Source organism: Aythya marila (assembly GCF_965140915.1).
Source record: "Aythya marila genome assembly, chromosome: 1".
Taxonomy (NCBI): domain Eukaryota; kingdom Metazoa; phylum Chordata; class Aves; order Anseriformes; family Anatidae; genus Aythya; species Aythya marila.
Window position 1 is genome coordinate 142,953,268 of NC_139042.1, and position 15,190 is coordinate 142,968,457.

A 15,190-nucleotide genomic window follows, 5' to 3' on the forward strand; every position below is an offset into this window, starting at 1 on the left:
GAGAATCTGTCCTACAGAAAAAGGCTGGTATTTACACTGAACTGTAAATTACCATTCTATAAAACTACAGGTAGGGCGCATATGTTTAGAAGTAATACTGCATTTCAGTGGAACTGTATCTGATAGTGCTGTCATTTTAGCATTAACATTTTCAGTCAATTCCAGAATTTAGAAGGGAAAAGGCCTTTTGTAATATATATATATAAATAATGTAGTTTGTTACTGTACATATTTTGGTGAATTCCATTATCTTCAGTATTGACCAGAGAAGATTGCATCTTCAGACCTAAAGGAATCTTGCAAAAATAAAATTATCTCCAAGTCTTACAGTATTAGGCACTATTTGAAAGTCATTGTAACATATACATTCCATTTAACACATGAAGATTTAAGTACTTCATGGCTTAAAATCTTCTCTTTACAAAGGGAAGGAGGAGTTTTTCTCTGAATGTACGTGGAATATCATAATAAAAACATGTACTTTGTTAGGAATAACAGGCTTGGGAGGCATCAATCGGCTTTAAGCTTTTCTCTGTTGATGTATGCAAGACAGACTTGAGACTGACGTGTTTCTCAGATGGGATGCCTGTTAGGTGAGGATGCTGGGTGCCTCATTATTTTCACTAGGATATTCTGTAACACGCTTTCCTTGCTCTGCTGTCATAATGTGGAAGCTAAGGAAAATGCCTCAAGTACAAAGCAAAAGCATATAACATATTTAATTGGTATGAGGAGCACCTATTAATTCAGTAAACTAAGAAGTCATTCTCTTAGCACAGGTACATTCATAGATGAATCAGTAGATGGGAGAAAAAAAGAGAAAGATCTTTCTATCAGTGTTTGTTATATAATCTTCATTTTTGCTCTGGAATGAAAATCAGAATAATCCCTACCTTGATTGCAAGTGTCTTCTTTCTTTTCATCGTTTTCTTACCTGATCATTCCTGTTTAATTGCCATGCTTCAGCAAAACTTTACAAGCATTCTCTCTAAAACCTTTAGCATCATATACTAACACGTAACCATTACAAGAGCAGTGATTCAAAAAGAACGCAAAATCAACAATGAGTCTAGATTAATGAAGCATAGTTTTTTTCACTAAGAGATTTTCTCACTTCAAACCCCAAGGCATGAAATTCAAGTTTGACAATGCCACAGTTGGATTAAATTTTCAGATGGTTGACTTGAAAAGACATATCTGATCTATAGTCAGACAGACATATAACCCTGCAGTTAATTGAGCAAGTGTGAAGAGATGAGAGTAACTTGTTCTTTCTTTCTTTTTTCTTTTTATTTTTTACAAATCTGTTTTAAAGTAATAATTTCCACAGAGTTTTTCAGAAGAATTTTCTTACAAATAATTGATATGGAAAAATCAAATTCTGAGAAAAGCTACAAAGAAACTCATGTGGAATATTTTTTCTTAAGGATACATGAAAAAGTTCCATATAATTTTTTAAACTAATATCATCACTTCTCAATCCTTTAAAATACTTTAAGTAGTTAAATAAATTTATTTTGCTTTAAAATTGATACTACAAGGCTTAAATTAATTCTATGCACTGTAGCCTTATAATCCATATTTGATCTTTGCAGCTCTGAATCTCAAGGCTCCTGGACAGGAAAGCATGTTTTCTTCTTTGCTAGAAAATGTCTCTGTCCTGTGCACTGCCTTCTGTTCCGGAAATGTGTGTTGTTTTTTTTTGCAGAGACAATTTGACAGCAGAAAAGATAAAAGTATAGGGGCAGATATAGGGAAACAAAACGCAGTTTAAATGACAAAGAGCTACCAATTTCTTCCCCATTTTTTTTTGAAAGAATGGAAGATATGGGAGGAAGAGAGGAAGCTTAAGGGGATGTTACTCTTTACCTTCAAATTTACAGACGATTTATATTCTGAGTCAGTATCAAGAATCATCTGTTCTGAGCTGATAAATATTTGTGAGTATTTAGGTCAGCCTGCATGGCAGCAATCTCAGCAGCAGATCTCAACATGCTTAAAACCTTTAGGAGGAACATTATCTGCAGGAGGAACATTATCTCTGAGCAAATTTTTTACCAACCAGAATCGAAAAAGCATACATAGATTTGGCTACAGTGCAAACTACTTTGAAAAAGAATCTTACTGAAAACATTTCCTCCGTGAAGTTAATGATAAATTATGAGAGACATTTCCTGTTCTCTCATATGTACTAAGAGTTTGCTTTGCATATAAACTCAATTACATGCCCGGGAAAGTTTTCCCCACAACATCATGAAACAATGACATGATTATTAGAAGAAGAAAATCGCAAATGACAAATAAACACACAAGAAACACCCACATGCAGAGACTATGCAAGCAAGGGAGAAGGGGTACGCCCCGGTTTCACAATGCACGCAGCAGCAAGATGGCAGAGTGACTGTTGGAAACTTTTCTAATGGCAAGAGAAGTTGATTCTCACCGTTCTGAACAAAATGGCTGAGCTAAGAGCATCTGACTGGTTATGCCCAAATACCCTCCTCCTCATCCTAGTGGTGCAGAGGTGACATTGGGAGAAAAGCCCCAGAGCAGCGTGGGAATGAAATAAAGAGTTGGTTAGTATTTAAAGCACATATGTAAGTACATATAGTAGTAAAAAGTGTGGTCTTAATTCCTTACACAATATTCAAAGTTACACTTTGAGGTACAGCTTGCTTTGCTTTCTTGTAGGCTTTGCTAACTTTTAAAATGCCCCTATGCAAAAGGAAAAGTACAGTTGGACCCTCCTCCTGCCCTCTCCTTCCAGCTGCCCTGTCTTTGAGGCCTTTGCAAGAACTTCCTTAAATATTTAATCTTTTCATTTAATCTGTCAATGCTACACTGCCTTCACTTGCAAGCATGTACTACAGTTACACCGTGGAAATGGCTTCATTTCACTCCACACTTGCAATTCAGAAACAACAGATATTCTAATATTTCATCTAAAACACAGTTAGGAAAGCAATTTAATTTGTAGCCTTAACAATTGCAACTTTCCTGAAGGAGCTAAAACCAACATTTTCCAAAAACATTTCAGGAAAGTTAAAGATGCTCAATTTGTAGTTCTTTCTTTATCATTTAGAGGAGGGTATTACAAGGTGCAGAAGGAAGTTGCTTTGAAAAAGAGAATTTTTCTGCTTTCCTTTGCATCCCTTACTATTTTCTGATACAGACATAAAGAGAAATATTAATTATTTGTGTTGTGTTTTTTTTCAAGGTGAATATATATATATATATATATATATATACCACCCCTCCATTTTCCTCATAACTCAGTACCTTACTCAATTTCTGTATTTCACAAGGTTGGTGCTTAAAGGTCTAGAATGAGATGCCTTCCCTCAGTTCTCAACAATTTCTAGCTCAGCCAGAGGGCAAAGAGGAGTGCCAAACATTCCTTCATTTTGTCAAGGCAGTGATTAATGATCGCTAATATTTTAATTAAATTGGAATGGATGAGATTACAACATGGGATATGCAATTACGTTGGCATTCTCTGTGCTACCCAAGGGATAGATAATCTTTCTGATAGTTATCAAACACACGGCTGTGCTTCGTAAATGACACAAGAGGCTCCTCACTGCCTTGGAGATGGTAAATTGATTTTCCTTCAGTTCATGGCCCATTGAGTTTGTGAGGGAGTAGTCTGTGCTCATTTGGCACAGAGGCCAGGATTTCCTCATGGGAAATGAAGGGAACTGCTCATATGCAATGCATAGATCAGAAAGCTGATCCTGGAGCATGATTTCCTGCTACTGAAGACAAGAAACAGTCCTGGACACTCCACACATTCAAGCAGCAAACCCGAGTTATTAGATCTGAATATGCTACACAGGACTCCAGTCTTGCATTTTAAGACAGTAGCATTTCTTTCTTCTCTTTCATTGTCTGCCCCCTCTTCTCCACCCACTTAATAACAGCTTGGTACCAGGAACTGTTTGTTCACATTTTGGGAGTTTTCAAGGAAGCCGGCACAACAGCAACATCAGTTTCTGCTTTATAACTGCACTGTGGAATGCCATTTTTGTTCCAAGATACTGCAAGCATGTTGGGGAAAATTACATATAACTCAAAATAATCAGCCACCATAGTAAAATTACTTGACAAGAGAAAAAGAGAGACACTTTACCTGGTCTGGGGAGGGCTTGTGGTTGGTTTGGTTGGAATGGGATGAGGATTTGAGGTGGTCGTCCTCATAGTTGTCAGCCATCAGCTTCATACGGTTCTGAGTCTATGCAAGAAACAGAAGAATTTCAGCCTAACGTGGTCATAGAGACTAAAGGGACCATAAGCTACTTAGGCTATCCTGTATATCCAAAATCCACACGTGTAAAAAAAAAATTCAAATATACACACAAAACATTAGTAGGTATTACTATACGAATAGGAAACACATTCAAACTAGTTTACTACGAGGCAAAGTTAGTTTTGCAATTAACTGGCTCATCTGACCTTCACCTAATAAAACTGGCGCTGTAGATATGTGTACAAAGAAACCAATTACTTGTTAAAGAATCTTGGGATTAAGATTGAAACACCAGCTTGGAGAAAAAAAAACAATTAAAACATCAGTTGGATGTACTTAAGTAATTTAAAAAAAGAAGTCGGCTTAAAAAAAAGGTAAACAAGGTGATAATAGTAGGAAAGTTGAATATTGACTATTTACTGAAAAAAACATTTAATCTAAATATGCAAAACCATTTTCAGTTAATATACCAGACAGTACAAAAATCCTGAGATTACTCAGAAAAATCTGAACAATAAAAAAAACTTTCCTGTGAGGAAGTTAGGAAGTTAATAAATTAGTCTTTGGGAAGAAGAGGTGATGTAATAAAGATGTATAAAATTACAAACTGCATACAGTCAAGCAAAGAATTAACAAAATTTGAAATGAGTTTCTTTACTTTTCTTAGATTTTTTTCAACTTCACAGGAAATGTCAAGATTCAGAAGATATACATATATATTAATCACAAAATATAAAATACATATGGAATTATTGACTACTATATATATGGAAGATACATTTTGTATGAGTTTAAACACAAATGAAAATTCAAGGGGCACTTCCACCTTGTACAAGGACAACTGACTGAGTACAAGGTTCTCCTGTTCTCCTTATTTCTAGGCAATATATTGTTTAAAAAAAAAACAAACAAACAGGTAAAATAAATTGAATACTACCTTAACATTACCACTCTAGTTAAGCAATTTCAATGAACATGATAATACACTACCTAGCTTTGTCTGCAAAGGAAAAAGTCAGCGACATGAAGCCCTGTTAGTATACAACTATCCTGAAAGGAGGTCCCCAGGTACCTACAAACACACACACATTGCTTACAAGGACCATTCAGACAGAAATAACGCTCTGCAAGTAGATTTCAAAAGACAGCCGGATCTTGGGTCTTGCAATATGAACTGCTGCCTTCGTGTCAGCTGCTTCAGTTGAGGTTGTCTGGCTGCCACTGTCACTGGGCTCTCACATCTGGAGCAGACCCCAAATGGAAAGATGGCATTTCCCAGTTTATAACGTAGATGAAGCCCCACTTTGAGCTTTGTAAAATTCCTGTATTACAAAAAGCCAAAAAGGCTAGCCAGACCTGTGTTAGATATGATACATAGTAAATTATGTATAGCTAGACATATTAAAATCATCAAAGATTTACTAAAATTAAATGTCTTAAATGAAAGCTCAAAGCTCACTGTAAAATGCCAGTTGTTGATTCAATCTCTTCATAACTGAATGAATTTCTCATGGAAAAGTATAATTTTAATGAGCCTCAAAGCTAGAGAACGTAGATTCTAATTGACTGCATTCAGATCATTATAAAGAAGGTCCAGGGCTTGAATCTGGATTTGATTTTATTTTGGATTAATTTAACAAAAACTAATAACAAACTGAGCTTAAGCAATAAGCAATTTAATCACACGAAATCTTTATATTGTTTGCTCTGTTTTGTCAAACAAGTTTTGAATTCCAAGTCTGACTCATCATTCATAAATCATTACTTGAAGTGTTCTACATTAATACAACCAGTTTACTGTCAAGGTATATTCCCTATATTTATTATTTTATTACATTTAAGACTGGATATTTAATAAATTCTTCTCTGCAAGGAGACCTAATGATTTTAAATGATTTTGCCTTTCTTTGGATTTTTTTCATTTTGATAATAACTTTCCACATGACTTTCAATGTGTATGTGAACGGATCTGTTAAGAAGCAGAAGTTTACCGGAAGACTGGTACAAAACATTAACTTTTGTGACAAAAGAAAATAGCTACTCCCAGACAGAGGCAGCATGCTTTATGCTTTTGCATGTAAAAAAACCTGTCTTAGTGCCAATATAGGAATGAAAGAATATACAGATCTAATCATCTGAAGCACAACATCGCTCACAGAAAATTCTGAAGTGGAATTTAAGAGGTTGCATACCCCTGACTTTTAACTTCAAGTAGAATATCCTACTGTTAATACTTAGCAGAAAGCATGACATGAGGCTGAGAGAATTGGACAGGTTTAGCCTGAGAAAGAGGAGGCTTCCTCAATTATTTTGATAGGAGGAAAGCTACATTCTTCCTGGAGGGGACAGGACAAGAGACAGTGTATACAAATTAGAAAACAGAAGGTTCTAGTTAGAGATCAGGAAAACCCTTTTCATAACAAGGATTATCCAGCACTAGAACAGGCATCTCCATCCTTGCAGATTCTCAAAACTCAACCGGACAAGGTCTTGAGCAGTCTGCTCTGATCAGACATGCTTTGAGCAGGTGGTTGGACTAGACGGTATGCAAAAGTCCATTGCCATCTAAATTATGCTGTAATTCTTAGTATTTGGACTTTTCATTTTCAAATAATTTTATAGTTATCAAGGCTGGAGTTTTCAAAAGTGGAAAAAGCTCAGTTCCAAAATACTTCCTCTTTCCACAAATATTTAGCAGCTTAGCTCCATTACAGCCATTTGAATATTTAAGCCAGACCAATGTTTCCAACACCCCAATGACAAACATACAGAATCAGTTCACCTAGAAGGAAGTTTTCTATGTTGCTCCTTTAATCCAACTTGAGCTTCTACTGTTTCGGCTGTTATTCTAAGAGAGCATGTGTCTGATACAAATATCTTGGCAAGAAAACAACAAATTCAGCACTGTGATTTCTCCACAGGAACTAATTGACACATATATATCCTTGGAATGAGGCAAAAATTCAGAAATGGAAGAAAAAAAGTTTATTTCCTGGTGTATACTACAAGTTATTTTCCAGCATTAAAGTTCTAAGCAGTGTTGCAGACATATTTCTAATATAATGTAACAATTTTCTAATTCTCTCTATGTCAAACATGGAAATAAAATGCTTCTGCTTTAGACTTGAATGCTAACTGAAGAACTTCTAATTGGGAGATTTCAAAATAACTGGAAATACATGAACTGAATTTTCTCCTATTGCTTCTCTCCAGAAAAAAAAAAAAAAATGTTCACAAGGATGGAAATTTCTAGAGTACTGGCATATGGCTGTTGTAATGATTTAAAAACAAACCATTTACTTTACTGTGGGGAACCACTCCAACATCCTGCAGTCCTAAACTGCGTGTCATTGTGCTATTATACAATCCTCTCCCACCTTATGAGGTCATGGCTCAGATCCTAGGGCAAACATTTCTACATCACTGTAAAAAATGTGAACAACAAAGTGGTTTAACCACTGTGTCCTGTGAGAAAATAAATGAGCAATGCAGACAAATCAGTTGTGTCAGGAGAACATTTGTCTAAAACCTACAGAGCTTGTAATCAGAACTAGTGATGATAAGAACTGGATGCCAGATCCAAATTTTGCTTAAAACATATCATTTGCCACTATAGGTACCTTCTTCATGCATGTGAAGATGAAACACTAGATTGAAAAAAAGAGACAAAACCCCACAAAACTCAGTAGGTTTCTTGATTTTTTCCAGAAGGTTTCTTTCTGTTTCGACAGAGTGGATTTCCTAAACTTATTCTTTCCCCTCCAGTCACAAAACAAACAAACAAAAAGAAAAAAGCACCAAAACCCCAAACAACAACAAACACACACAACACACACACACACACACGAAACACTCCCCGTCAGAACCTTAGAAATCACTCTTCAGTCTCCCAGTAATCACTGCACAAAAGAACAGTCCCACAACCCTTTAGACTAGCGTCAATCCTCAAAATTACTGAAGAACCAATGTGCAATTTCAGGCTCCTAACTGAAAGCCAGATAGTTTGCCATAAGAGATTTGCGGGCCACATACAGTGAACTGCAGGTCTAGGGCATAACATATGACAAAAGCTTTCTCTAATTATATACGACTATGCTGAAAACAATCAGATCATGCCTGCCACCCCCTCACACTTTTTTTTTTTTCCCCAGAACTTCTGCTGTCCTTTTATCACCTCTCTGATACACATATCCTTAATGCGCTTCCTGCTTCTAGTCATTATTTAACCTCAGCCCTTGTCCTATTCCTTGCTATAACAGGTGGTTATTTTAAAAGAAAAAGCACCTGAGAAAAAATGAGATAAACTTGTTTTTAATAGTAAATGTGAATGCTCAGCATTAGCACTGCTTTTAAACATGCTCTTTTCTTCTGTTGTTTCGTGGTTCTGCACTACACACTTATTGTTAACTGTATATTCCCCATACTTTTTCTGGTTATCATACAGTTTGTTTCTGCCTGTGCATTATATTCAATAAATGTTTGGGTAAACAAGGAAATTACCATGGAGTAGAGCAGTTCTAATGCAGCCAACACCTGAAAGCTTTCATTCCAAACAGCACTTGTATAATATTTTAGTTGCCAAAACTGTAGCCATGGTGAATTTTGTTTAAGTATCATTATGTTCCTACTTCATGGATGTACTGCTTCCAGGCAAACTCACCTGCAGGTTCCTAAGAGTAAGCTATTTTATGTTCATTGCAGGCTACACCAGTAGCATGTTTGTGCACCTGTGTCCTGAAGACCAAATTAATAGATTTTATCACAGCTAAATTACTATAAGAGAAAAAAATAGACCTCAAGCTGATCCACAATGTAGGAAAGTCAGATACATATCCTGCTGGTAAAACCTAGAGGAGTGCTGCCCAGGACTGACAAGCTCTCTATAGTGGAATTCCACACATAAATTTGAAAACTACAATTTTATTTTCAGACTTTGTTTATATTTTAGAGAATAGTTTTATTTGAAAGCTTGTACTACATTGTACATTGCAATGAGAATACAAAGCTTTCTTAAGCATTTCAGTGGGATAGCTAGTGTTCTGGTAACCACGACACTGGCCAGCTTTTGAAACCAAATTTTATTTGAAGGAACAGCATACTTCTGTATCTCTGGACAAGACCTCTACTAAACATCAGATACTAGCTCATAAGCTATGCATTCCCTATATTAATTTAGGCAGCTTCATACTCACATTGCATTAACTTACTCAAAGAGTTCTTGTCAAATCTCCACCATGGGACACTGTGGAAACCATGACATCAGTGACTGCTTCCTCATTTTTTGTAAAATACTTGAGTAATGCAATTCTGGCTTTGCTAACCAGTCTAAACAAGCTTTATTAATCCTTTAATGTGGAGCTTAAAAAAGCCCCACATTAAGTAAACATTAATATAATGACTGTACTTGTGACAAATGGATATGCGGTAGAGAGAGTATGTCAGTGAGTTAAAGGAGTCATCCCATTTCTTTCATAGAATCATGATTCAGCTCTCAGAGCTGGATGTTTCACTGAGAGCAAACACACAGAACTGCAACAGTCTGAAAACTTTTTCTCTATTAATAATGTAGCAATATATATATATTTTTCTAGGTCATTAGCCAAATCCAGTAACTGAAAATCATGCTCCTGCAAAGACTTTCAGATAGTCCTTTTTTCCTTTCTGAGAACACGCACTGAGACATACTCTCTGCAAATACCCAACCATCTCCCTGCTGGAATCTGGCTGCCAGAAACAATGAGAACAAACCCTCTTCACCTCTCATTACAACGTGATGCTGTGCATAACTACCTTGGGCATAATATCCACCTTGAGCATGGGGTCTCTGAGAGACTGCATCAAGTGTTTTATTGAATGTGCCCTTTACATTCATAATATTTAATGGTCCAGGAGACATTTTTCAGGTCTGTGAAGATATGGTACATGCTGAATTGTCATTTTTATTTATAATGTTTAAAAGACACGTCATTAATAAGGTTTGTTTTTCCTTTTGGCTATGTTTCATATTTGCAACTGAAATTGCAGTATTAGCAGCAAACAAACACAATGTTCATCTGAATGCAAATGAAAAACCTTTTCATTACTGAAATTCTGTACATCCCGGAATCTATGTTTTAGCGATGGCGACAAAGAGCAAGTGCTCCATGCAGCTGACAGGAGTTTTTCAAATCCCACAGGATTTAACACAGATTCTACCTGAGATAAAGGCTTCTCCATCAACTATTGGCAATGTTACAGCAATGTTACATTATAAAGTGAATGACTTTATCAGCTCAGTTAATTTCTCTATTTAGTTATTTCATTTTTCTGTTCATCTCCCCACCTGCCATAATTACAGAGAAACTTCGTTCTGGAGAATTCATATTCAACTTCATATTCAAACTTTGAACTAAACTAATGGAGATCATTTGTATAGGAAGTCCTCTCTGAGGCTTGACATATGCAGATATATGTGGACGGATTTAAAAAACAATCTGAACTGAAACCTTCCTTGTACAGTAATGTGTCTCTTGGAGCTTTAATAGTTCCCTAGGAGATGAACAAATAACCAGCTACAGGTTTGCCTGCTGACAAAGTTCACTGAAGCCTATTGCTCTGGATCCTCTCTGGTATAGAGAAAACCAGTGGTACAACTGACAACACAAATCAGACCTTGTGCTTAGGATGCATTATTGTGTTATATCCACACGAGCATTATTCCATCTGTTCTTTTAGCCCTCTTGTACTCTCTTTAAGAGACACATCAAGCTGTGTTTAGGTCTGACTGAACAGTGGTAATATAACTGCTTCTCTTGTATTTCACAGAATCACAAAGAATCACAGAATTTCTAGGTTGGAAGAGACCTCAAGATCATTGAGTCCAACCTCTACCTAACACTAAAGTCCTCCACTAAACCATATGGCTAAGCTTTACATCTAAACATCTTTTGAAGACTTCCAGGGATGGTGACTCCACCACTTCCCTGGGCAGCCTGTTCCAATGCCTCACAACCCTTTCAGTAAAGAAGTTCTTCCTAACAACCAACCTAAAACTCCCCTGGCGCAACTTAAGCCCATTCCCCCTCGTCCTGTCACCAGGCACGTGGGAGAACAGACCAACCCCCACCTCGCTACAGCCTCCTTTAAGGTACCTGTAGAGAGCAATAAGGTCACCCCTGAGCCTCCTTTTCTCCAGGCTTTGTTTCACAAGGCCTGGAATCTACCAGACACAGATTTAAAAGATAAAAAAACTAGAAGAATAAAATAATAATAATAAAAAAACCCTTCTCATCTCATGGCTAACTACTCAGGAGTAAAACGTATTTTTGTTCTTTGGCATCTTTTCATTACATATAAGGGTCTTTGGCAGAAAGATCAGTAAGGTGTGTTTTGCTATGCCTTAAAGACATGTCAACAAGGACTGAAGTCTAAGACCATTTACCATCATATTGTAAACCTAATTTATACAGACTAGGTGACTTTAAAGCAGGATCTAAAGGCCAAATGCCATCCTGTGACAATATCCCCAAAGAATACTGGATCCCTCATCCTACACAGCCCCCCAAAATTATTTATTGAAATTGATCTGAAGACAGCAAGCAAACCAAATGAACTGCTGTTTTAATTCTTAGGACAAAATCAGAGAACTGGTTCTATATATCTTCCAGCAGTGAGCATATACAACCTCTACTTTCTAGGTTTAAAGTAAGCAGGTATTTTTTACGAGCCTGCCCCATGGTGCTGTCTATCAGGGCAAGTCTGATCTCAGCTCCATGCCAGAGCAGAAAAGAAGGTCCTTACTGTGCCTTTCCTGCCAGAGAAAGTATGAGCTGTTGCCTCTGCTGCCACATGCCCTGAAAGCAAAAATCGACTCATTTATTTAGATCAGCTTAACATCAACTGGTTGTTGCTAAATCACGCTGCTACATCCATTCTTCATCTATTGTGTAGTCCTCATTACCTCTTTCATCAGTTAAGAACTGATTTCTTTTGCAGACAGCATGGCTACTCTTGAAGAGCATAGGAGTCCACTTTATTACTCATTTTATGCTAGCTAATGAAATCTGCGTGCTTTGGATTTGTATTCTACATCTTCTAAGCATGGCCTTCAGCCCTATAATAATCTCTTTCTCCAGTCCTCCTCCCCCATGGTGTCTCCAGGCAAGAGTCAACTGGGACCAGTGTGAAAGTATGTATGTTCTGAATGCCCAGGCATATGCATATGCTATAGCCAAACAAAATACATCACGGCGCAGTTCTTCTTGCCTTTCCCTGTGTGGGGGCACTTCTTTAGACTTTTTTCTCTTCTACCCAGCTGTGGATGTTAATTAATTTCCTGTAAGTTTCACGATCTTTGAGACTTCTTTCCTTCCATCAAATTTGGTTGGAATGGTCGATAAATTCAAAAGCTACTTGGTGGGGACTACAGATTGGATAAACAAATGGATAGTGCTGTCATTTAAACTCTGATTTGCAGGACATTAAGATAAAAGCTGGTCCAAGCTAGTATGTTTTGCTCAAGTTGTAATAGTTTGTATGTACTCTCCATGTTCTGTAGTTTTCTGATGCTACTCTCCATGCCTTTTCTTTAAGACTCTGGGAGGCCAAATTGCTACAAATTCTCAAATGAAGAGCAGTGAGACTCATGTTTAGCTCATGTGTCTCCTGAATGTTTAATGTATACAGTTTATTCAGTCTCTTTAACTTACTTTGATGCACACCACTAAAGACAACTGACTTCAAGAAAAAAATGAAACGCTACTTCTATAGTAATGTGAAAGGAAATACCGTTCTTTGTCATGGTCCTCATTACTCAAACCGCTGAGAACTCCTGATTGTACTTCTCCTGCTCATTTCCTCCCCCTCATAGTGTGTTTGTGGGCCCAAGCTAAAAATCCCATTTTACATTTTATCATCTGTGAGAAAAATAAGGTGAAGCACAATTTGCTTATACATAGAGCATAAACATTTCTAACAACTGTTGGTGATACATGTAACTTACAAAGGAAAAAAATCAAAAATAGTCTCATTATGCTAATTAATTCCAAGATATAAAAAAAGTGATTACTTTAAACTTGAGCAATTTAAGTAACAAGGTTAAGCACCAGAGATAGGTTTGTCTTACAAAATCTATAAATATCTGAAGGCAAAAACTCTAAATTACCTACATAGTATCGCACAGAACAAATATTTCTATTGAAAACTAAGAAAGTTTTTGTTTGTTTGTTTGTTTTGTTTTGTTTTACATAGATAATGGGGCTTTCTGTTTTATTATAACTTGAAATTTCTCCTTCCCTTTTCACTTCAGCTTATCTCCACACCCTGGTCATTTTATTCTCTTCTATATAACTTCATCCCTCTTTCCTTCATTATTTTTTCTATTTGGCTCTCCTTTCCAAAGGAAACCCGCTTGCTTATGCTCAACACAGCTGCCTGTATTACTCCAAATGACTTACTCACTCTGCTTCTGTGTCATAGTCTTTCAACTAGTTTCATTCAGAATCTTTCTCAGTGCAGTGGTACTTATGAAAACTGATTGGCAAAGTCCCACCTAGGACTTTATATGGAAGATGCATCCTACTGTAAAATCTTAAAACCTAAGTCATTATCACCTGCTTTGACAAAATCATTTGTAGGCCATCTGCTCAAGTACTTATACCTTTCCTAGCTGATATAATTTGAGTTTTCAAATCTTTGTCTGTTGTGGCTGTGTTTTTACAGTAAATATAGTAAAAGTATTCTTTTTTCCAGATGTTTTTATTTTTTGAAGGTATATACTAGTGTTTTAACCACAGCTCTTTTAGCCTTACATATTTTCACCGTTATTTGACTCACCACTTCAATTGCATTTGCCTGCAGCTTCAAAGAGTTGTTAATAGCAAACCCCCTCTATGCATGCTGTTCTTGGCAAAAAAATAGTTATGTACAGATACAAATTCCTAGATTCTAAAGCGATGTGAGCTGCTCAGTATCATCTCAACACAGACTGTCTGTAACAGCCCAGAACCTAGCTCTGGGTGTATACATGAATGTGTCTGTGTCTACATGATATAAACAGTGTTGATAGCAACATTTATGGAAAAAAAATAATTTACAAACCTTTAAGATCATTTTGCATGTTCTGAAATTAATTTAAAAAGCTGTTGTGTATGAAAGATAGAAGAAGAAAAACAATGCTATTACTTTTTTGGCCTCACTTTCATCTTTCAATCTAGGCAAAATTCCCCATATCATGGAGGGAAGAGTTGAAAGGGCATTTCCTTTGACAGCCAACAGGGCTTTGCTGCCCTGATCTAAATTAATGCTAAGAATTTTCTTTGTATGGCCAATTATTAGGGCTGACATCCACGTAGAACAGCCCTGTCTCATAAGATTCATACAAACACACAGACATTACATTCCTGTCTGTCCGCACCATCTGTGCGTGTGGTCTGCAGACACAGAATTCCTGTCCATCTACACTGTCCCTGTGTTTGGTCCACAGAGGCAGAATTCCTGCCCAAGCACATAGCAGCATATGTGTAATACAAGGTTGCACAGATGATTCCTGTCCATCTGCCCTGCTATTGCATGCACTATAGAAGCAAGGGGAATCACAATAAATTAAAACTTTTTTTCTTTTTTGCCCTGCAGAGGTTGGTTTTTAAGTCTGCATCAATGCTTAATTAATAGTACTAGCTGGAAAACCTGAGAAACAATCAGATTTTCTACTGCATTTGTGCCAAAATTATTCTTATTAAGGAAAAATAAATTCATGGCACAAATATGCCAGTTTGGTCAGATAAGTTTCTCTAAGGTGTATGCATTTCATACATTATTCCTGCCACTGCCTTCTCTATTTCTAACCTGTTGTCTTTCTCTGGTTTATATTATATTATGCCATGAGACAGCAGTAGAGGCTCACCCCCTGGGCACCATAAAGCACACTGTAAAGCTTAGAAAAATCTTAGAAAATTCCATCTCTCC

The 15,190-nt window shown here is 36.7% G+C and overlaps 1 protein-coding gene across 10 annotated transcripts in view; it reads right to left on the reverse strand.

Annotated features, from left to right (window-relative positions):
• Window positions 1-15,190, reverse strand: part of ERC1 (ELKS/RAB6-interacting/CAST family member 1) — a 294,324-nt gene that overhangs the window by 24,664 nt on the left and 254,470 nt on the right. For all 10 annotated transcript variants that reach the window (XM_082767805.1, XM_082767804.1, XM_082767802.1 and 7 more), the window contains one exon: window positions 4,130-4,231. In XM_082767805.1, the coding sequence (XP_082623931.1) occupies window positions 4,130-4,231 (102 nt within the window). The remainder of the gene's footprint in view (window positions 1-4,129; window positions 4,232-15,190) is intronic.